Genomic DNA, 26,328 nt, shown 5'->3' with positions numbered 1-26,328 from the left:
CACGGGGCGATGCGCAGTAACTCGTTAACGGAGATTTGCCGTGTCCATCTTGTCGCTTCCTGCAGGTGAAGCGATGGGGGACGAGGAGTTGTGTTCAGTGAAGGAGAGGCGAGGCCGAGTAACATTGCGTAAAGACGAAAGTGGACGAAAGAGAGGCAAACCTGCGGCTCCACAAGTATAATTATAACGTAACATAGACTATATCGATATAAAGGATATTGTCACATCTTATATCTCCTATAAAAATATATCGATATTTTTTAAAAACTCGATATATCGCCCAGCTCTAATCATGAGTAGTGCACAGGTGTACCTCAGACTGCCCACAACAAAAGGCCACCCTGGAATGTGCAGTTTTGTCTCACAGCAAAATGCCACAGATGCCACAAGCAATGAGGGAGCGTGCAATTGGCATGCTGACAGCAGGAATGTCAACCAGATCTGTCGCCCGTGCATTGAATGTTCATTTCTCAACCATAAGCCGTCTCCACAGGCGTTTCAGAGAATATGGCAGCACATCCAACCGGCCTCACAACCGCAGACCTCGTGTAACCACACCAGCCCAGGACCTCCACATCCAGCAGGTTCACCTCCAAGATCGTCTGAGACCAGCCACCCAGACAGCTGCTGGAACAATTGGTTTGCACAACCAAACAATTTCTGCACAAACTGTCAGAAACCGTCTCAGGGACGCTCAACTGCATGCCCGTCGTCCTCATCGGGGTCTTGACCTGACTCCAGCTCGTCGCCGTAACAGACTTGTGTGGGCAAATGCTCACATTCGATGGCGTCTGGCACGTTGGAGAGGTGTGCGCTTCACGGATGAATCATGGTTCACATTGTTCAGGGCAGATGGCAGCTGAGAATGTCCCAGTTCTTGCATGGCCAGCATACTCACCGGACATGTCACCCATTGAGCATGTTCGGGATGTGCTTGACCGGCGTATACGACAGCATGTACCAGTTCCCACGACTATCCAACAACCTCGCACAGCCATTGAAGTGGAGTGGACCAACATTCCACAGGCAACAATTGACAATCTGATAGACTCCATGCGACGATGTGTTGCACTGCATGAGGCAAATGGTGGTCACACCAGATACTGACCGGTTCTGGGTCCCCAGACCCCCAATAGCGCAAAAAACTGCACATTCCAGGGTGGCCTTTTGTTGTGGGCAGTCTGAGGTACACCTGTGCACTACTCATGATGTCAGATCAGCATCCTGATGTGGCACACCTGTGAGGTGGGATGGATTATCTCAATATAGCAGATGTGCCCACTACCACACATTTGGACTGATTTGTGACCACTGTTTGGGAGGGATGGTTATATTGTGTATCTGGAATGAATTTTAGGTCTCTACGTCCATCCCATGGGGAATGGGAGCAGTAACAAAAGTGTTGCGTTTATATTTTTGTTCAGTGTATAAATACAAACTGCGGTAAACTTTGCATGCTATCTATATACCAACCGAAGCATCACAGAGCTGCTGAGATTCAAACAACAGTTCAAAGATAAGCTTATACTTTAAGAACTGTCACAAACTATGAAACAAACATCCTCCTGACTGATCCACTGAACATGACCTGGATTTATCCGTGCTCCTTCACCTGTTAGAGCAATAACACTAAGTCTGACCCCTAAGTCAAAAGCTGGCAGATAATCAAGAGAAATGCTTGGTTAAGTCACTTCAGACTACCATAATGGCTGCATTGATGATAACATTGGCTCTAAAATCAAAGACGACCGGACTTTAAAAGATGCATTTAACAGGGGAAGACACAGACCACACTTTCAAGGAAAAACTGAAATTCAATGAGACACGGCTGTCCAAACAAATGAAGTAACACTGATACGGCTGTCGTATTCATGGGCGTAATCAAGAGCTGGACAACAGCGCCTGACCTGACTCGACCTAAGTCCTTCAGGATATTCATGGTTCATTCAGAGACATCTGACTGTAGATGTTAAACAGCCTGGCATTTTATATGGTTAAGACAGAGAGAAATATCTTTCACCAGCTTCATGATTTGGAATCACGTAAGCTTGAAAACAGGATAAATATGTTGTGCCATTATGATTTTTATTTTTAAAAAAGGACAACTTTGTAATGATTGTCAAATTGAATATGTCATGAGGCTATCTTGGGAGCAGTATTCTCATCATTGTGTTATGGTGAGTCACATCTTGTCTCCTCTGAGTTTTGATGCTGTAATCAAGCCCACAAATGAACCAGAAAACCATTTCTGGTTGTGACAAACACTGAATTTTGATTAGGCTACAAACTTAAAAAAAAAAGAAGAAAAAACAGCTGGCGTAAGCTGAAAAGCACAAGATTAAAGTCTTTGCTGCGCGTCCAGAGCAGCCAGTGAAGCTGTGCAGGGAAAATGATGAACACTATACTATTGCTGGATGCTACTTTTTCATATTACCTTTAGGAAGCACAGCCGGTAGGAAGAGAAAGGTGCAGTATATTTTAAATTACTACATGTAGATGTCCTTCTGTCAGCTGTAATTTTCAAAATGTTTTTCTTCATATTGACTATTTTGGCTGGCTGCAACAATTTGTTCTGTATTTTAATCTAATTTAAGCCCCATATGGTAGACTGCCAAACCAAACAACATTGCATTTAAAACGCACATACCTCTACCAAGGATGCACTCTCCTCTAAATATGTTTTAACAGCTTAAATGTTTAGACTTATTTTTAATCTCCATCCAAATCTAAATCTGAGTGAGTGAAGACTGAGCAATGATGAGCAATCCCACTGACGTCTGGTGGGGGGGAGCCAATCAGTCCTGACAAAAATTCACAAAATGAGCACGACCTTTTAACACTGAAACGTTTAATGATGCTGCGTAATGAGTTCAAATTACATGCTAGAAACCATGAAAATCATCAGGCATTTGTTATGCAGTACACAAATACTCTGGTTCACATGAGATAGCAGGATAATAAAAGTTAAGCTAAGCTTGCTCAAAAGATGACTTTTTGTTGTTTTTTAAGATATTACTTTGGATTTTAGTTGCTTTTTCTTTCAATTACGGCACCAAAACTAATTTAACAAAATCAGCAGAGGTTTACACAGTCCACCCTTTGAAACTGTGTGAATAGCTGCCACCACTGCATTAAGTGTTATTAAGAAATCATGTTAAGAAGAAAAAAAAGCAGTCAGACTCTGGCTGCTCATTTTGATTCATATATGTTTTGTCCCTGTGTTGCACAGCTCTTCGCTTGTGAAGCTGAGAAGAAACGAGACTGACTCTAGCGATGATGCCATCTGGATATAAACCCTCCATAGATGGTGAATAATTGAACAACTCATACCGACAGGAGAATACGACAGCAGAGCAGTGATCTCAAAAGCTTTCAATGATCAGACTGCTTTCTGCCACTAGGCGCTTCTCAGTCAATACCAAAAGATTCAATTTGACAGTGTTTGTGAAGTAGTGTGGGATCATGGGAGTTTTGTTACATCGCTAATGTAATGATAACTGCTTGCTTAACATTAAACAGGTGGACCCATGACATTGAGGTGGACTACACATACAGCCACGTTGTGAAGTCAAGCAAAAAGTAGCCTAGTAGTGATATCCATGTCCAAATAATCACACTAAAATGAACTACATGTGCATTTATGAATGCTGTAGTAACATTATTACCATGGTTGTCTATAGGTGCTAAAGGGGAAATGACTGCATTGACAGACAACCAAAAATTAAATGTCCCTTACACTGAAATAAACACATTTCTCTGGGTTTGTACATTATTGAAGGCATTTCATATTGTAAATATATATATAATTTATCAGATTGTGCAAAAGCCAACCTGAATTACTTAATGTTTTGCTAGCAAAGTTTGTGCAGTGACTTCCTGAAAATGTGCAAATGCTCATGGAAATACAGTATATAAGGCAAATATCTACAACTCTAAGAAGGTTGTAAGTCAATGTTTGGTGTGATCACCTTTATTCTTCAACACAGTCAGAACTCTCTTAGGCAAGCTTTCTTGTAATTTCTTTAAGCAGTCTTCAGGAATAGTTCTCCAGTCTTCTTTAAAGACACTCAAAACTCTTTTTTTGACAAAACCTCCACCACTGGCTAACAGAGCCATGACAGATTCCCACCATGTTTTAATAGTGGCTGTAGACATTCACTGTTATACCTCATTCCTGACCTCCTCTGTAGATATTGACGGCAATTTGAGCCAAATACTTCAAATTTAGATGCAACACTCCATCAGACTTGTTACTGCTGATTTTCAGTCCAGTTCTTGAGTAATTCTTGAGTAAAGGTTAATTCTAACCTTCCACCGAGACCATTTCTGATGAGTCTTCAGTGAACAGCAGATGGATCAACTGTTTCTTAAGACTTTCAGATACTGTCCTACTGGCTATATTGTTTTCAGGCATGATAATTTTCTTCTTTTGTCCTCCACCTCTCCAGTTTCCTCAATTTTTTCAAGGACACATTGCACACCATGCCTAGACATGCTATATTTTCATCTATTAGCTCTCTTGGAATCACCTTGTTAGGTCCAAGGACTGAAGTGAAAATGAGTGAAAAAGCAGCCAATGTCCAAAGCAAAACTTTGACAGTTCTTCAGAAGCCTGGAAAAGTATTATTTAATGCCACTTAACAAAATTACCGAAAAATTACCAGAAAGTTTGACACCTTGGAAGCAAAATATACAGAAGTAAGAGGTGACTGGAGACAGGCTTGGATATCTACCGACAGTACTGAGAGAGTCAGTATTGCTGCAAAATATCAGATGTTGTAGTCCAAAACCTGGCTTGGAGACAGACTGGTGACCAGGCTATGTTTTACAGGTAGGATAGGCTCCAGCCTAACTATGACCCAAAATTAGACAAGCAGTTAAGTAAATGGATGCAATGATTGTAGTGCAAACCAAAAATTGAATAAATTATGCATTGATATAAACAGGTAAGAGATTCATGTCTTTGGTTTGTTTCTCTGTTTGAACGGAAGTCATATTAATTTAAATTCATTTTAAAGGGGATTACGGAAACAAGCTCTGAGCTGGTAATTATATCTCACTTATTAGTAGTTTCTCAGCACCTGTTTGCTAGTTAACATACAGACACATTGTGGTTTGTAGATTGTCTGCTTCATGCTAAATTCTGTGTAGGAACCTCCAAAAGTTGATTCTGTTCATCTGGACGTAGCGTTTTGTGGGAGAAACGTTTCGTCACTCATCCAAGTGACTTCTTCAGTCTCAGCTGACTGCAGGTTTCCCCAAGCTTATAAACAGTACATTTGCATAATGACTGAAACCAGCCCACTGAAGGAACAATGGGCTGGGAGGTCAGTTCCTTAATCATAATTATGCAAATTCTCATGACCATTGATCAACAACCACTGACCAAAACCCACTGATCAAAGACCACTGATCAATGGCCATGAGTACCATTCACAGAGAGTTGGGGAATGGCTGCAATCACAGCATTGTAAGATGGTGAAAGATGTACCCTTAGGCCCCCTCCTCGATTCAGAGATGGGCTTTCCCTTTTCACGTAAATGGCCTCCTTGACTCCACGCTCAAACCAGCGTTCCTCCCTGTCCAGGATGTGCACATCCTCATCATTGAAAGAGTGTCCACTGGCCTGTAGGTGTGAACAGACTGCAGAGTCCTAGCCTGACGAGGTAGCTCTTCTGTGTTGTGCCATCCGCTTCGCCAGACAGAGGTTGTTTGGTTTCCCCAATGTATAAATCCTGGCAATCCTCCTGGCACTTAACAGCGTACACTATGTTACTCTGTTTGTGTCGGGGACCCGATCCTTGGGGTGGACCAATTTTTGGCGCAGCGTGTTTTGGGGTTTGAAAGCCACAGAGACCCGGTGTTTAGAAAAAATGCATCTCAACTGTTGCGATACTCCTGACACCTATGGGATCACTACAGGTTTTCGCTTGGGCAGCGGTTGTCCTGCTGGAGCTTTCTTTAGGTGCCTTTCCCGCTTTGACAAAAGTCCAGCTGGGATAGCCACATTTACTCAGGGCCTTCTTGATGTGCTGTTCTCTGCCTCCCTGTCAGAGGGGATGGTGTTCGCTCTGTGTTGTAAGATTTGGGGAAACCTGCAGTCAGCTGAGACTGAAGAAGTCACTTGGATGAGTGACGAAACGTTTCTCCCACAAAACGCTACGTCCAGATGAACAGAATCAACTTTTGGAGATTTACTTTCCTGGATGATTGAGAATGCATCAAGACGTTCTGTGTAGGAAATTTGCTTCCTCTAATTTTTCACCCAATGTAACAACACTACAGCACCAGACTGTAGAGAAAGCCCATCATAAGTCATGATTTCATTTTAATGGCACGTGAAAATGAACAGATACTGTATATTGATCTTGGAATGTTTCGCTCAAGGGCACGATAGTCTTTTATTGTATCTTCAGTTATGCAAACATTATGAACAGATTACAAACTGTAAACATTTTGCATATGAAATCCACAGCTTACAGACCAAATCTTTTAAGAAGATATTGCTCATGATATCATGTAATGGATATTGAAATTCCCCTATGGCACAGCTATCCACAATGCTAAGACAGAGTCATTTATGCCGTTGCATGTTAAAACTGAGCAGCTTATTCATGATTTAATCACAGATTTCCAAATACTAATTATCTTTTATTATTTCCGCTGCAGGGCTAGAGGTTGTTGCCCTCTTCTGGCTTTCCCCCAGCGTCCAATCTGGTATCCTGCGACTGCAGCCTTGAACAAGATCCCAACAGGCTGCAGAAAAGGTGACTGTCCTTCACTGCAGGTGCTACACAGAAAACGATCCCCGCCCTGAGACAAAGCAGGGGTGGTGGTGGAAGAGCCACGCACAGGAGGATGTTATAGAGAAAGCGCGGCCCTGAAGGAAAAGGTGGAAGGTGATTGGTGAGGGGTCGGCTTGTAGGAGGGGGTGATAATGATAAAAACCTGACATTTCTACTCTAAACACGCCAGCGAGTTCACATGCTGTGCACATCCTTATGAGTATCTGTCATGGCTCTCCAGGGGCCCTTTACTTCCTTTAATAGCCATACATTACTCTCCTCTCTCTGCACTCATCCTCCACAGTCCTGTTCACCACCCTCTTCCTGAGCTGAACACAGCCATTGTTCTTCTCTTTCCGTCTGTTGCACACTCCCATCTTTAACCTCTTGTACCAGTTTTATAAATTTCTCCTCATTTTTTCCTCTACCTGCACATAACAGATTGCAAAGATTAGTAAATCAGTTATAAAGCGTTTAGCTTTTTTGGCAACGGGTGATATGTGGCTGCAGGATTGCTTTTTTATAATCATGGGTAAGATGCTGCAAATGTATCTATATAATGTCAGTGACCTACTATCCAAACGCTTTCGTTGTATGTTTGTAGATTGTGAACATAATCTTATCATGGCCTGTTTCACAGATCAAACGACGCCACCTGATCATACCACAGAGATTCACTATAAAATACTGAATGGCTGTATCACTGCAAATCCTTTAAGGCTTATGTAACTCGTAATAACATTACGGAGCTTAAAATCTATCCGACCGTGGGTCAGCATCGACATTGCCGCTGCTGCTGTCAGGGAAGTCAACAAAACAAGAGTTGTACTATAAACAGCTAAAAAGGGGGATGCCATACAAGTGGATGATGGCTACACTGAAACTCATAGATGCTGCGTGATACAAAGCAGAGCCTGTGAGCCTGTCCCCTACTCCCTCTGAACACAATGAACAGGCAGACACAATGCTGTCAGCATCTGCCCTCACCAGCATCTGTGGCTGGAACTGCATGATACACAAATCTAATATTAAACACAGGCTTCAGATACATTCAAGTTTGCTTAACTTGATTTCAAGTAAAGGGATATAACAGTATAAGTGGTGGGGACTAATGCACCTTACTTGTTTTTAACTTTACTTCCTTAACCTAATATCTCATTCAATTACATGCCATTTCCCCACACGGCACGTGTGGGGAAATGGCATGGATGGGGTATATTTATAAGAAAATGGGCACATATCATGGAAAACGGGCCATTTCCACAAAGAGAACTGCACACGCCTGAGGTTTCCACCCCCTTAAATAAAACGATGCTGGAAAAGATCTGTGCCCATTAAGGACATCCAAATTTAATGACCTTCCTCGTCTCCTGAGAAACTAAAGGCCTATTTGCAATATAAGTACAATCAATAATTTTAGGCGTAGACTCGGCTGCGCATGGATGAATCACCGAGAATTGTAGCAGCAGGTCTCAGCAGACCTACTCCGAGCTTCTTTTTTTTTCTTTTTAACTGAGCTGTCCGTGAGAACAAGCACTCTGAATCATAAACTTCGGCAGCAAGAAACGATTTCGGTCAAAGCTCAGCGCCCCGTTGTTAACACTGATGCTAAAGGCAGATCCACGGGCTAGGGCGATCAGCATCCATGCACCCTGTCCCCCCTCCCCGATGCCTGGGAGGAAGGCGTAGAGGTTGTAACCGTTACCGGGGATCAACCGTGCTTGTATCTTTTCTTAATAAAAACAAAACAAAACACATCCTACCTGGAAAATGTCATATGCTGCTCAAGTCACCTCGTGTTGAGATTTGCGAGAGATGGAGCTGGCTGGTCGCGCATCACTCGGTGTGCGTGCGTGTGTGCGTTTGCGTGTGTATCACCGACAGAAAGCGTACGGAGTACAGCGGCTGGCAGCGGAACCCCGGAACGAGCATAACGCAAAGCGAGCCCTCTGCGGTTGTCTGGTCGGCACAAAAAAAAAAGAAAAGAAAAGATAGAAACACTCACACAAGAGCCAGCTACCCCACCCGAGCGGCAGTTCGAACTACACCGTCACTGTTACATTACAAAGAGGGCTTAGGTGGTGTAGCTCACAGTGTATAACCGCTGGAAACAGGAAATCGAGCGTCCACATCCCGACAAACTAATGTGGGACAAACATAGTATTTGCGTGGGGCAAAGTGGGACAGTTAAAAGAACTGGGAGATAGTCAAAAACATCTAAATGCAAGGTCAAATAATTAGCCCACCTAGGTGCTCATGTCCCCCAATGCCTAGTATGTTGTTATGAAGTTTGAACATGATCCATAAAAAATGTGGGTAATATAACGTTTTTACTGATTCTCACTTTTAGTGTGACCTTGAGCCAATTTTTAACAAAATTAAATTAGCTCTAGCTTATTGGTATCTGTCACCACACAAAATGTGAAGATACTATCTTGAAAACTGTGGATGCTAGACTGCTAACAAATAGACAATCAATCAATCAATCACTCAATCAATCAATCAATCAATCAATCAATCAAACTTTGACCTTTTAATAAATTGAGTTTCTGATAATAACTCGATAATAACTCAAAGCTCTGTTTCCAGAAGGTGCTATAGATAAAACCTCTAAACAATGTTACTACCGAAAGGTGATTCATTTTTGAACTCTTTTAATGGCACAGGAACATGAATGGTTTGTTAGTGTATACAGAAAGACCATATGCAAAAATATTGTTGAAAAATAATACAACCCTGTATGTAAAAGTTGGTTCACTGTGTGAGATACGTAAAAACAGAATGCAATACTTTGCAAAATGTCTAAATCCTTTATTTTTTTTATAATGGTTAAAAGACAGCATAAGAAATGTTGACACTGATCAGTAAACCACTGCATGTCATTTGAAAAGCTTAAACTGAGAACAAAAACATATTAAAAAGGGCCAAGTACCTCCTGTTGCTTCAGAAATGATGTTCATTTTCTATTATTAATTTTGCAGCCTTACAGCCCTGTGCCTGCATAACGTCATTACCACATTAATATGCCTGTTGATAAGCTGAGCTGATAGCTTGCTCCACACTGAATATAAGTACAATAAATAATTCTAAAAGATGATTGCAAATTTTGGAGAGTCTTTAAAGTCAGAATCAGAAATAAATCAGGAAGCAGATTGTAAAATTGACATAAAAATGTATTTTTAACTGACTCGCTAACTAACTGTGTAGACCACAGCTGATCCATCTTGAACTTTATTGTGTGTAGAAAAAAAATATTGATGTGTTTTCACATCAATTATAGTAGCAGTAGTTAAGTGACAAGGACAATTTTCTCTACAAACACCACAGCCTCAGGTTTCAGACAGAAGACAGCACTGTCACCCAGTGGCTGCACCTGTGCATCACAACTGAGTCAACAACTAAAAGCGCTGCCAGAGATGGGGGAGGCTGAAATCTGACACAGAGAAGCAGACTGGAATATGTCTAAGAACACTGATGCTTTGTGTGTCATACACTGGAAAAATGGGACTTCTTAGCACTATCATTAATGAATATATTTTAACCATTTTGATTACTTTGGTCAAATTTGTGCTAAATAATCAATTTGACAATATACTTTAGGATGGTTGCTGGTGGTAAAGAGGCTGAAAATAAGAGACGGAGGACCAAAGCCCACACAGCAACAACATGAAAAATTTCTTGTCCAAAGTATCCTGGCATCTTGTTCATGAGTAAGGGAGAGGGGAGATTGAAAGATGAATTGGTGCGGTATCTGCAGGAATATGGGCACTGTACTGGTCCAGTGTGGTGAAGAGAGACCTGAGCATAAAAGCGAAGCTGCCAGTTGACATTCCTACCCTCACGTATGGTCATGAGCTCTGGGTAATGACTGAAAGAACAACGCTGTGTAAACAAGCAGTGGAAATGAGCTTTCCCCAAAGCATGGCAACGTGAGATGTTCTGGCCATGTCCTACTGAGAAGAGGCCCTGGGGTAGGCTCAGGAGACACTGGAGAGATTACTGGAAGTGCCCCGGGGTCACTGTAGCAGAAGGACAACTGACAGTATTTGGTTTTAAAAAATGTTTCTGTGGAAATGATGGACCTGACACCAACAGCTTTTGCAGTTTTACACGTTTTTTATTTGTTCAGTGTTTTTTCAATGGGCAACTTTCCTGCTTCCCCGCTTGTACCACACACACCACCCCACCTCAGGTCCCGGCACATCTTTTACAGGGGAGACGTGATCAGTTGATGGAGCTCAGGTATCTGAGCAACAACAAATTTGGGCTATTTAAAACACCATGTTTTCACTAACTCCAACACTAGAAGCGTCTTCATGCAGTTTTATTCTCCTGTAAGTCAATGAGCTTTGCGCTCAGTACTTGTTGGGAAGACCCTCGGGCCTGAAATGGTTGGGATCATTTCCGTCTCGCCCCCAACGGTTTGCCGCCTGATCAGCTTCGGAGTCCTCAGCGCCATGACCCAGTCTCTCCTGCACCCACTCTCTGGTGTTACTAAAATGGAAATAGACAGTGAATCCACCTATCTTCAGTAAGTACGTTTCAGAACAACATCAGAAACTGAAAAAATGAGAGAAGCAGAATTAGCAGCCTTAAAAAATTAGTGATTAGTTAATCAAAAATACAAATGAATTTCAGTAAAGTAGATTGTCAAACCTGATAACCTCAGCAGCCCATCTGCCTCCTGCTCCTCTCTGTGCAGCATCAGAGTTTCCTCTGGCATGAAAGTATTTGTCTGAATCTTTCCAGTTGGCCTCCCTCATGTCGCTGTAGGCTCGCCACATATCACCAGCCCCTGATCAGAATTACAGAAAACAGTACTGATAATAAATAATGACAACATTCGCAATTAAAATATCAAAATCTGAGAAATATGACAGATTGTTGTTAGGTATTTAAAATGCCATATTTCTAACCTTTAGCTGCTTCAATTGGGAAATTATACCACTGGGCATTGGTTTCCACAATTAGAATGAGAAAAATCCCAGCCACAAGCAACTTCATGGCTGCAGAAGTCACAAAATTTAAATCTAAACTGCTTTTTTTTTTTTACACAGTTTAGACAAATCTTTAGAGCTCACTGAATAACTTACTACTGAGGGACGCACTGGTCTTATATTCTGTTCTGTACGATCATAGGATTACTCAATAATGGAAAGTTTTGGTCCATGTTTACAGAAAGGAAAGTTCAGCCAAACACACCAGGCACCAGTTGTGAAATCGCAGGTATTCACAGCTGTGGAAAAAAAGAGCAAGCTTCATGTAAACCAAAACATCCGAGGGGTTTTTTGCTCATCATGAAAAATCTCTGTTCATTCCAATAAACTCTGCTGCCTTACCTTTATCAATGTATGTGCAGCAATTTATTACTATTAAAGTTATTTATTCATTTTTAGATGTGTTAATGTTTGCTTCTTTCTAGTTTCTTCTGGTTATGTCGTCTTGAATTCAGAATGCAAATCCAGAGTTGTCAGGAAAATTTGGACAAAAATGATTGTTTATGATGTTGTTGCTGCTGCTGTTTTTGTCACTGATGCCTCAGGACGTGATTTTGCGCGAGAGAAAGTCATGCACATGAGCACAAATGCACATATATATGTGTCTACTGGTACACGCTGGTGGTGCTACTGCTGCATTAGTTTGTGTGTTACACTTTACTGGAAAAAACCTATATGGGATTTCTTAATAAATGTAAAAAAGATCTATTGCAGTCTATTGCGATCTCTTTGTCTGTTTCTTTTTAAAACATATGCATGTTAGTTTAGGTTTTTGGTTGTGTCAAGGCTGCGTCTGTGAATTTAGTTTTGTATTTTCCATCCATCCACATTTTGCCACATACTTATATGTCCGTGTATTCTTTGTAGTTATTTTCTAAACAGTTTTTATTGTTAAAAGCAGTTAAATCAGGTGGAGGAAGTGGTTGGGGAAAGGGAAGTCTGGGCTTCTCTGCTTGATGAGTCACTAGATTTGTGGTAGAAAATGGATGAATGGATGGTTGGAAGGCATATGGTGAAGGCATCAAAGCATCATTAGACAAGATGAAATAATAAAATTAATACAACTTGCAAACTAAGGATATTTCATCTCTGTCTTTATGTTAGTTTGATTTTCCCAGTTCAGAAAATAGTTTCAAGTAGCTTCTGTTTTTCCTCAAAAGTCTATGTTTTATTTTTATTTTAACTGGATATTTTTTCACATCTAGTTTTAGTTTTTATGTTAGTTTAGCTATAACTCTTCATAGTTATAGAAGACTAAAAGAAAAATATATTTGTTACTCATAATAGTTCATAATCTAAAAAAAGGAGAAGCATACAGTTATAAGTCAGAATGAAGGTAATGTAATGCACAATTCAGAGGCAACCTGCCAAAAATGCTGTAGCAGACCTCAAAGGAATATAAAGGAATGCTCACTTCAGTGACCTGAAGCATCTTTGTAGAAGAAAGAAGAGAGGATCAAAATACCGCCACAAATAATGACAGGGGGTAATATGTCACGTGTTGTTGTTCATCTGAATTTGTTATCATCTTAAATAGACAGTGAAAATCTTACTTTCCAAGCTGCAGAATTTAGAGTTCATCTTTAAAGTTCACTGAATAACTTGTTTACAGGAACACTACTATTTTTATTCTGTTCAGAAACAAGCAGGGTCAGAGAGATGAAAGTTCAGCCAAGCCCACCGGTGTCCTGAGTGTGCAGCTGCAGGTTGGGGTTGTGGTGGGGATATTTAACCTGGCACTACTTTCTGTTCTTTTTAATGCTGTTCAAATCTGCATTGAATCCATAAGGGTCAACAGGATATGTTGTATTTAAAACAGAAAATCAATCTACAGTTTATTTGATCAAAAAACCAAACTATTATTTATTTATTTATTTTGCTTTGTTTTATGACAGGCTTTGATGCTGACAAAAACACTGCTCTGTTTTGAGCAGTGCTAAAGGTTCAAAGCAGCAGATGGCAGTAGAAGCCTACTGATTCCTGGCAGAGAAATAACTGTAATTCCTCCAATCATGTCACTATGACATGACATGATATGACATGACATGTCATAGTGACATATCTTACACTGAAAAAAATCTATCACACAAATTCCTATATGCATGTATATATCATATTTATTTTTAACTTCCCTCTCACCCCTGCGGGTGGACTTTATCCGTGAAGCTCAGATTCTCTAACAGAGGCCCGGGAGCTTGAAGGTCCTACACAGTCTCTTTGCTGCTCATAGGCCTGTGCTCTTCTGGACAGAGATCTTGGATGTCATTCCTGGGATCTGCTGGAGCCTGTTGCCCAGTTTGGGTGCCACTGCCCTGAGTGCCCACAGGGACCACTTCGCATCTTCTCCCCAGCTCCTCTCTCAGCCATTTGTATATTTATATATACCAGGATTTCAATTAAAGAGCCGGTGCACACTGGAACCATAAAACCAGTCACCAATACTGTTAATTTATGATGTTTGTGGCATAAACATTACATTGGGTGATGGTCCAATCATTTTTAAGCAGTCCACATGTTTGTTTTGCCGAGACCTGGGAGAACAAGCCTTGAGAACAATTTACAAAAACTAAATAAATAAAACTTACATATTGAGATTGCCTTGTTAGACTTTGGATAGGGGTCACTTTAACACAAAATTTCAATAACTTAATGGCACTATTAGTGATCAAGTTAGCAAAGGACCCAATATGCAGGCCAAATGCAGACTCTCAGGTTGGCAATTAAAAATGAACTTATGCAAAACTTAATGTGGTGGGAAAATCCTATGACTAACAAAAATTCAAAAACAAAAACAGCAGCTAAAGAAATGCAAAGAATTAGAATAAAAAGAAACCAGAGAGCGCAGAAACAAGATGGATGTGAAGAGGAGACGATAACAGAGACAGGTTTGACGCTTAAGGTACAGAAAAAGAAAAGAACAACAACAACAGTTGAATAATGATGAAATTAAACCAAATAAGAGACTGTTTCACAGTGTAGGTGTGTGGAGTGTTGAGCAGAGGATCTGAACAAAAGATGAGCTCTTTATTGGCTCTTTAGCAAATCCAAAATGTAACATAATCCAAGGAAAAATTCCAAAAACACGAATTCGAAACCTGCACAGGGAAGCTAAACCAATAACGTACATGGATAACTCACTGGTGGACTAAGCAAAAATAGCAGGAACTGGAGATGGGTGGGGAACAAGCCATAGCTAAATAAGATTAACAAAGGTAAAAGCAATCCATTCACCAATCAAGAAGTAAAAGTGGGAAGAGCCACCACTTAAAACTAAACGTCTTAAGAAATACACAAAGGAGACTAATACAGACATGGTTATTAACACTTCACAAGAAGTGCAAGACAAGAAAAGACCAAGATGCTGCCGCCCCAGCAGACCGCACTGTAAAAGATGTAAAAACAGGAATCGAAAATCAAAATAATAATAATCAGGGAACCAAACAGAAAACGCTTAACCCACTACTGTAGGGTTACACAAGCATCTCAGGGGTCTGTGAGTTAAAGCAGTGCATTGAAGATACAGCATATTACACTGTACTGCTTATTTTTTTCTCTCTTTTCTCACAAGCAAAACAGTTAGATCAGATTAAAACAAGAGCAATTAGGAAATTCAATACAAAAATGTTACTGGTGGCCTTCAAAACTAAATTGTGAAAAAGAAAGGAGACACTGTCAAATGACCAAAACACACATTAGGTGCAAGGATTTGTGTTGCAATCTTTCCACGCAATAATTTACCTTTGATTGTTGGATTTCTGCTTGGTCAGCTTTTGGTTAACTTATAAATAAATAAATTTTAAGTATACATGACAACTGGGTTACAAATAATTAGAGAACCAATCATAAAGGATAAAGCAACCCCAGAACTTAATGCTATTACCACCACGTTTCTCCAGAGAGATGGTATTAACCATGTGATAAACAGTAACTTGGAGTTCAGCCAGAAAGCTCTGTTTTAATCTCATTAGAGCAGACATCACTTTAGCTCTTCCCCTTAGTACTTTAAACCACATATGGTAAACTCCAGGTGGAAAGAGTGCCTTTCTAGCTGCTTTACAATGATGGAGTGGTGCTGAGATTATTGCCCTAATGCCTCGCCACAGTTATCGCAGAGATCTACAAAGAATACCTTGGCGCTTAGTACTTGTTTTTTGCCACAACATGCAGTCAGATCTGTAGGACCTCAGAGACACAGGTGTACCTTCCAGAAGGTCTCAGTCAGCTTCAGGGCATTTAAAGATTGATTAAACCAAACTTACTTTAACATAATTTGGATTGCCAAAGGGTGTAAAGTGTTGGAAGACTGACATTTTGTTTTTAAACTTGTAAAAGTTTAAAAAGTATATATTTCCAGTTGTTCAAAATTGGCTACTGAGTTCTGAATGACATACAAAAGCAGTTTTATTAGTTTCATATTCTGCAAAATCATAAAAGCTGTCGTTTGACTTCTGCACATTTGACATAAACAGGCTGTAACGATATTCCCTGGGCTGCTTTAAACTAGCTCAGCTGTAATGTTTCTAACAGTGCTGTTGATTGTGATATGATGAGTCTAAGATTACCTGGAATCTGAGCGCTCATGAATCACTCTTTTATTGTTTCAAATAAACCAACATCTCTCCAGACTGTGACGATATTTCGCAACGTCACCGAAAACGCCCGAGGGATTAAAGCACGGCTCGAGTTGGGCTGATGAATGTGTTGTTTTGCGTTCAGAGGAGGCACTGTGACAGGCTAATAAATATGCATCACAGTGACAGTGCGAAAAAAAGATGAAGCTGTGAGAGTGAGAAGGAGAAGTTTCTGTCCATATGCAAGGGAAGCGTATTTTTCAAGAATTAATCGAATGTTTATGCAACAGATTAAATGCATTCCACACTTGACATAAAGCAGAGGCAACAAAAGCAAAATCGTAAAACTATCTGCTTTACACAGATGCACAAAGCTCATACAAGATGTCAGAGGTGCTATCACAAGAAATGTGTCAGACAGAAATCTGTGTGATTGAACAACTGAACAAAGGTGTAACATTGAGTCAACACAGCAGAGCAGTCAACTGGCACTGAGCTTTTTGAGATAAAACACTGCTACATGCTGCAAATTGAAAAATGCTCTCTATCCCTGACATAAAATTTCACTGTTACTTCAAAGATAAAACTAAAACTAATTCTGGGCCTCCCCTAAAACAATGAGGACATGGATGATTAACTTCTACACTTGAGCTGCACTATATTTACAGCAAGAAGCTGAAGATAGCTCTTCCAATGGGTAAAAAAAAAGCTAAAATAATGGTTAACTGGGGGTGCTTCTTCCTTACAAGTTGGAATTGTTTGAACTGGATGTGTAAAGTAATTTGAATTGATTTTCACTAAATGTGGTGCTGTACATTATGGCCAGACATCTTCACTCTGGTCCCATCTGTCTAGATGCAACTTTGCAAACCAAAGCTGTGCTCCTTTTAGAGAAACACAAGCTTTCTGCTGACAACCCGTTCAAACAGCCATACTTGTGCTTTCTCTTTGTTTTGGCACCACCTGACCTTTGGGTGAAGACCAACAAACTACCAAAACCAAAACCTGGAGATAATCAGTCAATTAAGGGTAGCCCCACCTGGCTGGTCATTCCTATGGAAGCAAGGTTAAGGTTGGACTTTATTTTTTCAGGGTTGCTTGTGAAAACTTTCTTTTTCACATGAATGTACTATGTTGACTTAAACAGTTTAAGAGCCAAGAAATGTTCCACTCTTGGGAGTTTCCCATTTGTGATGAACAAACAAACCAACAAACAAAACTTGCTTGCTTGTGTCACTTTCCAGGTCTTTAGCAAATTATTGACAACTCAACTTTGGTGTTAATTTGGGTTGCTCTGTGGCTCAAAATCACCAAAAACTTAGAGCCGATAAATCATATTCCATATAGTGCATTTTTCAAAATGCCATTCTAGTTGGAAAAATGTACACACCAATGGAATTTTTTTTTAAAAACTAATAAAATATGAAATATTAACAAAATATTAATGATCAAAAATACTCTCAGACACGCAATCGCATTAGGCTGAAGTAATAAATAAGTTGAGATTCTGTTGTAATAAAATCGCCAATCAGGTTACCAGCTCTGTGCTGCATTTCTGTCTTTTTATGGCTTCAAAACGATCGATTACACAGGAACAAAGAATAGAAGAGAAAACGGTTTAAAAGATATTCAGTAAGTGCATTTCAAGGACACATTTACAAGGACCTAAAAGCTAGAAAATTTTAAAGCACTTTATTGCCATGCTCACATTGTAATCTTCATCTTTAACGTTTTATTACTTTTTTATATATAATTTGCCCGCTAAACACTTTTCTTCGACTTCTTTATTAACACTGCATGCGACTTTCAGTTTAGTTGTAACACTCGGCGTTTGATCGGCTTTAAAATCACCTCCTATATTATATGTTTAACCGAAAGACAGCGTCCAGGTGACTGATTGATGGGTAACACAACACTAGAGATCGCCATTGAGCCACGATCCACGCGTGATTCAGGGCGAACGTGAATAGTGAGTAAATGTGCCTTATCGACTGTATAGGCCTTTTGGCTGTAATGGCATTATTATAATAATTAAAACGCACAGACTGCTCATGACACTACCACTAATGAAAAGCTTACTAGAGGCTCAACACGTGAGCGAGAGCAAAACGTATGGGCTACAACTTGGACACGTTATGCGTAAAAGGTATCAATATTCGCAGAGATTCTCACATGAATCCCACTGATTAGGCTATCGATCCGTAGTGAAGCCACGGAGATGAGGGTGATCAGCACTTACTATTTAAATCAGTAATTCGTGTAATTTATTTATTTCCTCCCTCTTCTGGGCTCTTTGTTTTTTATCATCTCACATAGTAGCGACAGACTTCTGTAGCAGACTGTATGGTTACTAGAATCGATTGTCTGTCAGAATTACCTCTATTATTAAAAAGCTCGGAAAGGCTCCGGTTCACATGACAGTAGGAGCCTCTCATTGTGCAGCTCGGAGTGAAAGAGAGGCTTTGACTCTGTGTGATGAGATGAAGACCTCAGATGAAATGGACAGCAGCACCGAGGGCGCACGGATTCCTCGCCTCGGCTCTGAGTAGACGACCTCCTACCGACTTACTTCACGTCACCCCGCCCGTCTGCTTGCCGTCTCCTCCCCTAAAACCCTTCCTGCGACCAACCCTTTGAGCGACTCTGGGCTTAAAAAAATAGAGACTGAGAGAGAAAGTGAGAGAGATAGCGAGAGCGAGCCAAAACACATACTCCCAACATCACTTAGACTATCTTCTCCAGCACAACAAGGGGAGGAGGACGCACAAGTGGAGGCGCGTCCATGCGTGCCAACCGGCAGACGAACAAGACATTAAAGCGGGCAAAGGACCACAAATAAATTGGAATAAGACTGAACTCTTTGGAAAAGCGCACAGCTTTGCAAAAAACCCCCCAAACAAACAACACCCCCAAAAAAGACAGTCTAGATGAGTGAATGGTAAGAAGAGTCATGCATCTCAACGGAGGAGCAGATAACAGCAAAGGTGAGCAAAAATATTTCAGCGGCCATCAGTGGATAATTTTAATCAGGCTCTCTGCATAGTTCAAAGCTCTCGCGTTGATTGCCAGATGCCCTTGAGTGTGCCATGTTGATGTCAAGTAATGATGCTGGGGGTCATTCCAACAAGCTAATGGTTACTGCTGTCATGGTTTTATTAGTGCCTGTTTGCCTTTCACCAAAACGCACTGAAAAGCTTCGCATGGTAGTGAGAAGGGGTGCTGCAATACACCCAAGGTGGCAATATAGTGACTGTCTGTGAGCCAGCCACTTGAGCACTTGTTGTTCTCGATTTGGATCCAGTGTGCACGGTCGCATCCTTGCACGGTCGTTCTTGCACGGGGTGACCTGAGCATACATGCACAAGGTCATTTTGATGAGCAGCCTGTCGTGTTTGTGCAGCTTCGAGGTGCGTGTGTTTGTATTGTTGTCTGTAACTGAGACGAATGCGTGCCCTCCGCTGTGGTCGGAGGGGGAGAATTAGAGAGCAGACGGTGTGTAACGACAACGCTTCCTATCAAGATAAGTACCGATGGCTGTTGATGCATCTGCGAGAGCCGTGGTGGTGGTGTTGGTGGTGGGGGTAATTTTACTCTCAGTCTTGGAACCGAGGTCGAGGTCACTGACTAACACCTGATGCTGATGGAGATTTTCCTCTCAATGTCTGTCGACATGACGCAGCCCGTGTCTTACTGAGCACTGTAAAACTGCAATTGGACTTGTGTCCACCACACCCACGCACTCAGCAAGTTAAATGTATTATAATGACTGGCATCAAGTATATGGCACTATGATCCACAGACTGATTGTTCAAACTACTGCATGTAATAGTCAGTCCCCCATAAACGTGAGATATCTGTAGTACAGTTGTGGGCAGAAGAAGTCTTAAAAAACCCCCAAACTGAAATACTAAAGAGCAACACCACAGTGTAAGTGCTGAAAATCTTTCAACTTTTTATTTTCTCACATCTGAGCAGCATGCTGATAATGATGTTATACAGTTTGAATTGGAGTACAGTATTTCACATTTTTATTTGCAAGTGGTGAGCTTTACAGGAGGCTAATATCTTTGTTTTTACCAGCTGTAAAGCATGCTGTTTGGTGAGGAGTTCCCCATGTGGAGAGGGGTGACCGGCACAGTGGCACACCGCATCGCCCCTCATCTGAAATGTCTTACGACCTCATTGCCAGATATGGTTTCACTGGGGACAAAAGATGAGTCACCATCTGCAACTGGAAGTGATTTCATGATTACATGACAGGCGTGTGTGCGTGCGCGTGTATATTCCTGTATTACTCTGCTCGTGGGGACATAAATGTGCATACAGAGTCTCAATGTGTGGGCATGCTTTCCTTCTGGGGACGAAAGGAAAGCATGCCCACAGTGTAAATTACAATAATTTAGTTTGAAGATGCGCTTAAGGCTAGGCTTAGGTTAAGATGTGGTAATGGTTAGGGTTAGGGAGTTAGCAGCTATGTTAAGGGTTAGGGTAAGACTGTAGCAAAGGAAGTTAATGTTCTTGGGAGTGATAGAAGCGTGACTGCATGTGTATTTGCACATGTGCGTGCTTGTGTGAGACAGAGAGAGTATATGTGTCTGTGTTTGTGTCTGAAAGTGAGAGGGAACATGTGAGAGAGAGTCGTGAAGCCAAAAGGTATTAATCAAAAGGTTAAGTGTAACAGCAGAACTCAGGCTAAAGCTCGGCTCCTTATATATTGAAAACACAGAAATAAATATTATAAATGTCACTGAATAACATCAGTGATGACGGAGACACTGCGTCCAATATAATAACAGCTTCTTTTTTTATTCTAACAGCAAAAATATTACATGTGGCATATTAAAGATGTCTGAAGTTCATGAAGTTAATGTTCTGTATGGCAGCTGAAGCAGATGGTGTTTTATGCTTATAGGCTGTTTACTGTGTCAAAATGAATCAGATCAATGGCTCAGACTCATTACCCAAAAAAATTATAGCCAAGCCTCCAGCTTTAATTGTCACATTGCATTACCTTAAATAGTCTAGACAACACAGAAACGCGTTTTCCGGCAGACACAATCTATTTCAAGATTAATTTCAGCAAACGGTTCAGTCAGCAAAGCGTTTGTAATTTGTCTTAAAAACAACCGGGAGTGTTCTTTCTGGAGCTCATACATTTTTAGCTTCACGGGGACAGCAATCTAAACTTCAGCAATCGTTAGCCCTCTTCTGCACCGTGGCGCGAATTGAGCAGAAGGGTGCCAGTCAAACTTTGAGTGTAGTTAATGTGTTTGTGTAGATTTTACCTGGAGATTGAATTGATATTTTCCCTGCTTGTTGGCTCTTAAGCAATAACTGTACTTTGGTTTAAAATCATCCTCAATTTACACTTTCCTATGAAATAATACATTAGTAAAACACTGCATCAACAGGCTTCCTGAGTATACCTTTAGGTGTAAAATGCAATCACTTGGCCTTTTTGTCCAATTGGACATTAGTGCTAAAATGTGTTTTATGAGGCCACCGTGGCCTCTAACCTTATTCTAATCAAGTGAATGGTTTTGCCAAATGTAATGAAATCCCATCCATGGGTTCCTGTGGCATTGCTTTCACAAATAATGGGTCAGATGTGAGGTAACGCCTACCCTGACATTCATAAACCAAATTCAGATTTGTTCATGTTTGAATCTAAAGGAATATTTGTGCAAAAATTTTAGAAATCCTCGCAAGATGTTCAAGTGATATTGTGCTCAGAGTCTGAAGCAGACAACCTCGTAATGCCCAGAGCTCACTGTGATGAGACTTTACTTGTTTATGTGACCAAGATTAAAAAAACCCAAACTCATATTGACTTTACCATAAAAAAGCTGATCTGGCAAACAAATAATCAATAAATGCATAAATGCATTTGCTGATTGTTTTTTTTTCAATTATCTCCAAAAATACCAATTGTGGCTGCTCTTAAGTCACTTCAGCTTCATAATGACATGTTGGTGACAGGGCATATGAATACTTTCATATTTACTCATGATATCCATTCTTAGGTCAAATTTTCAATATCAGACTTCTTGTAAATGCGGAGTATTTGTGCTTCCCAGTGCTACTGTCATTTATTTTAACATAGGCTACTTTTTACATTTTTGTCTTAAATGAAAGAAACAAGCACACATAACATCCCATATACAGTAACTATATTATACTATTATAAATAACTATTTACCTTGACCCTGTGTATAAACGTAATCTTACAAAGTTTTTAAAAAAAGGTTTTCCTGACCATTTCAAATATTTTCTGAAACATTACTTTTTCCTAGTGGAAGTATTGAACTCATCCATCATACCCAGTGCATACGCTCAATTTTGTGAAGTAAAACAAGTGAACCAACACACTGCAATTACATCAAGATTTGATATAAGCTAGGATTTGAAGCTTTATTGATTCTAGTTATATCACTACTAAAGGAGACTCCATCTAAAAATATCCTCATTTATGGTTATGTCAGTAAATGAGTTCAAATTTTGATGCTATAAAAGCAACAGCTCATTTTCCCAAATATTGATTAGGCTCACAGCAAAAATAAAATACATTACATGCAGTCTGCAGGATGTTATGTAATTCTTTCCAGGCATAGAGTCACTTTTTTGTGTCTAGTTCCCCAAACGAGCATTTATTATGCAACTTAAAGAGGGGAGCATATCATTGATTTGCAACCCAGTATTATTTATTAACAGAAAGGAAAAAAAAGGATGGAATAAGAAAAGGTATTGTTCCAGGGACTAAGAGCGTGAATACGACAGATTGAGGAGCTATTTATATAGAACCAACAAGCAATTTAACACAAGCAGTTACCAGGGACAGCACTGACAAGACAAAAATGTAAATGCACAAGCAGAATAAAGACAAGACCACAAGTTTGTGGATGGCTTGTAGAACATAATCAGAGACACCTTTTTAGTGTTGTAGTAATAATCAGTGGGTAGTTAGTTGTGGAATTCCTGCATTGTTGTTGCAAGTTCCCTTCACAACAGCCCAGGTGTAAATGTCAGGTCTTAAGTAAGCATCAGGGCAAAGTGCAAAAGAGACGTCTTGTTAATCAAGCATGTGAGAACAGTCAGCGATAACCACTCAGTATTAGTAGCATTGGGATTCAGTGGGAAATGTTTAATTAATATTACGGTTCAAAACTAATGGACTGGAATTATTATTAGTGGTATGAGACAAACTGTTAGGGAGACAGAACACTAATTAATAGAATTTGAAACAAATATATTTTTATTCCTTGTTTAATTGTGAGCCACAATGTTGGGGAAACAAGCCACTTAGATTTACAGACTCAAGAGACCAGACGAAGAGGACATGAAAGAGGAAATATTGCTCTGTTCTACTTAGCTGCGCACATATTTTTAACTGAGGAGGAATATGATAGACTACCGCTTAAAAAATGATGACTGAATTAAAAAGTCAGACAGGAGGGGCCAACAAAGAAATAGACACAGCGTGTCACTTAGAGGGACAGATCGAGGCATGTCTCGAGCTAGCAGGCCCGGACAGATGAATTCTTTAGCCTCGGTAAACTGTCACATCGTCACCTCGTGGTGTGAGGTTTGAAATAAAGAGAGCAGCAGCAACAAGGCTTTTTCTCTGATGAAGGCATCAAAGTGAAACACGTCAGGTTTGCCAGTGCCTTTGTTTCAAATACAACTAGAATAATAAACGAAATGCCAAGTGATGTATCATTAACATATTTTTTTTAAACCCAGAATTATTTATATTGGTGTTTTTATTGCGAGCATACCTATATTTATACCAGAAGTAGGCAGGTCTATAGAAAAGTTATTAAATATATATAGAACTTATGTCATTTTCTTTATTGATATGGAAAAGAAATGTGTGCACAGACCCAATCATCTGTCCAAATATACATTGTCTTAACCACTAATGCTTCTTAGTGTTGTAGCGAGACTGTTTCCTATCCCACCTGTCATAAAGCATGGAGGTGGAGTGCAACCTTCCAGTCCTACACCAGTCCATCACAGAGCTTTAGGGGCAACCACACACTCACATCCACACCTACGGCCAACTTACAATCACCAGTTAACCTAACAAGCATGTCTTTGGCCTGTGGCAGGAAGCTGGATCACCCAGAGGAAACCTACACATGCACACTCATTCAAGCCCCACGCAGACAGGCTCCAAACTGATCAGGATGTTTAAACTAAGAACCTTGTTCCTGTGAGGTGACAGCACTAACCGCTGCACCACTGGTTTGTGGTTAGGCTCAACGTGTCCACGCCGAAGACGGCATTGTAATTGTTCTCAGATTCTTTTCTTGACCCTGTTTACCTTCTTGAGTTTTACTTTGCACCTCAAGAATACTTGTGGTGGAGAAGATTGTGGAATCTGGCTAAGGTGGCATCGAGGAAAGTAGTGCACCAATCTGCTGGCAGGGTGGGTTGAAAATCTTACTGGCAGATTTAGGGGGCTGGTGGAGGAGACAGAAATAGATAATTGGAGACACAGGCAGAGACGAAGGGAGAGAGGTAGTGTAGATTTAGGGAGAATGTCTGTGTTGTTCCTCCTAGTCATGAGTACTTCTCAAGAAGAGGCAAGTGACAGGAAGAGACATATACTATGCCTTTTAATCAGTGAACTCATTGAAGCAACACTGATCTCCACACACTTTACACAGCAAAGTGGAGAAAGACAGAAAGCAGAGAAAGACCCCAAAAATCTAAAAGTGCTTCTTTTTAAATGCTGATTTATATTTACACATTAGCAGAGGAATGCTGTCGAGGCTCAGTAACAGAAACAGTGTATTTAAATATCTTATAATGCAGCTTCTTCAACTACATGTACTTTCTCGGAGTCTAAGCAGTTTGATGTATGAATAAATATGCACAAAATAAATGGTATGAATCAGCCTCATGTGATACAGGAGGATGTTTCTGTGAACAGAGTTAAGATGAGCAATAACTTCAAATTTAGCACTGACTAATAAAGGTTGTAGAATCTTTACATGAGCACATCAGTATATATAAAAAATTTTTGGCTAAATAATCATTATCAGTACTGATTATATTATTTCCACTTTACTTATGTAAGTTAGGACTTTTTTTAGTGTTATTTCTATCTTCAGTAATTTGCTTTTCTAGCCAAGATTTGCCAATTGGATGCATAAAAAGGCATACGATGAGCTGTCAGCGGATGTGGGTTGGCATGGAGATCACATGTTATCAGCTCATCTTCTGGGACGGTTGCTGTACACAGATTTTGTGGCGTACATGAAATAACACTATGCTCAGTTTTGGGGTGAATCCCTCTGCGCTCTTTGTTTCTGACACGAGCTTCACAGAGAGACTGTGAGACTGTAACAAACTGCAACAGTTAATCCTTTTCTGTAAGACTTTTCTTGGCTGCATCACGCTGTCTCCATGATCTCCCCTCAGAAGTCTTGTGTGTGTGTTTGTACCTGTTTAGACATCTTTGTGAGAACCAGAAATTGGCGTGCTACTATACTTGTGAGGACCAACAGTCACTTGTGAGGACACACATGCTGGTCCTCATAAGTTTAATGAGACTCAAAATGTGGTTTTAATCTCAGGGTTACAATTGGGTTATGGCTAGGTTTATGGTAAGGGTTAGGCATTCATTTTTGATGGTTAGGGTTAGAGTGAGCAGCTAGGGGAAGCATTATGTAATTATAATGTAACGAGAACGTGTTTGTGTGTTTTATGTGTCTTTGTAGTTGTAGTTTCTCTATACAGCAATATGAATACAATAAAGATAAAAATGCTCACTTTCCTAGCACAGTTTATACCACATGGTATTAATGTTGTGCTATTTGATTTTACAAGCAAAAATGGAAACTATCTCCTTTTAATTAGATCCAAATAAAATGAAATTGTTTTCATATTAGATTTAGCTTCAGCGCAATCACAACTTGCATTACATTACGATGAATTTTAAAAAGACATTGGAGTGATGTAACTGTGGTT

At 40.3% G+C, this 26,328-nt stretch overlaps 3 protein-coding genes across 7 annotated transcripts in view; 1 reads left to right on the top strand and 2 right to left on the bottom strand.

Annotated features, from left to right (window-relative positions):
- Nucleotides 1-8,843, bottom strand: part of apba2b (amyloid beta (A4) precursor protein-binding, family A, member 2b) — an 86,676-nt gene extending 77,833 nt beyond the window's left edge. For 2 of the 3 annotated variants that reach the window (XM_085270263.1, XM_085270246.1), the window contains exon 1: nt 8,549-8,842. The gene's annotated coding sequence lies outside the window, so the exon portion shown is untranslated. Of the gene's footprint in view, nt 1-8,548 lie in introns of all 3 variants that reach the window. The other variant, XM_085270237.1, reaches the window with a different exon arrangement.
- A 2,038-nt stretch (nt 8,844-10,881) lies between these two features.
- Nucleotides 10,882-11,881, bottom strand: saa (serum amyloid A). Its single transcript, XM_085280625.1, has 3 exons — nt 11,702-11,881; nt 11,442-11,580; nt 10,882-11,279 (listed from the first exon to the last, which is right to left on the bottom strand). The coding sequence occupies exons 1-3, from the start codon at nt 11,787-11,789 to the stop codon at nt 11,141-11,143; spliced, it is 366 nt and encodes a 121-aa protein (XP_085136751.1). The 5' UTR covers nt 11,790-11,881; the 3' UTR covers nt 10,882-11,140.
- A 6,838-nt stretch (nt 11,882-18,719) lies between these two features.
- syt7b (synaptotagmin VIIb) overlaps nt 18,720-26,328 on the top strand; it is a 123,623-nt gene continuing 116,014 nt past the window's right edge. For all 3 annotated transcript variants that reach the window (XM_085270202.1, XM_085270192.1, XM_085270212.1), the window contains exon 1: nt 18,720-19,337. In XM_085270202.1, the coding sequence (XP_085126328.1) occupies nt 19,289-19,337 (49 nt within the window). In that variant the 5' untranslated portion in view covers nt 18,720-19,288. The remainder of the gene's footprint in view (nt 19,338-26,328) is intronic.

Source organism: Mchenga conophoros, linkage group LG1, assembly GCF_057382185.1.
Source record: "Mchenga conophoros isolate Kocher_MC1m ecotype Shallow Benthic linkage group LG1, M_conophoros_male_GT1.1, whole genome shotgun sequence".
Taxonomy (NCBI): Eukaryota; Metazoa; Chordata; class Actinopteri; order Cichliformes; family Cichlidae; genus Mchenga; species Mchenga conophoros.
Note: the sequence above shows the minus strand (reverse complement) of the source record. Positions and strands in the feature narration are given on the sequence as shown.

What these genes read in the sequence shown, in the direction of transcription:
- saa (XM_085280625.1), bottom strand. Translation starts at nt 11,789, where the DNA reads ATGAAGTTGCTTGTGGCTGGGATTTTTCTCATTCTAATTGTGGAAACC. An exon ending in CCCAATTGAAGCAGCTAAAG is followed by an intron (nt 11,581 to 11,701) that starts GTTAGAAATATG and finishes AATTCTGATCAG; the next exon opens with GGGCTGGTGATATGTGGCGA. An exon ending in TGGGCTGCTGAGGTTATCAG is followed by an intron (nt 11,280 to 11,441) that starts GTTTGACAATCT and finishes TTTCCATTTTAG; the next exon opens with TAACACCAGAGAGTGGGTGC.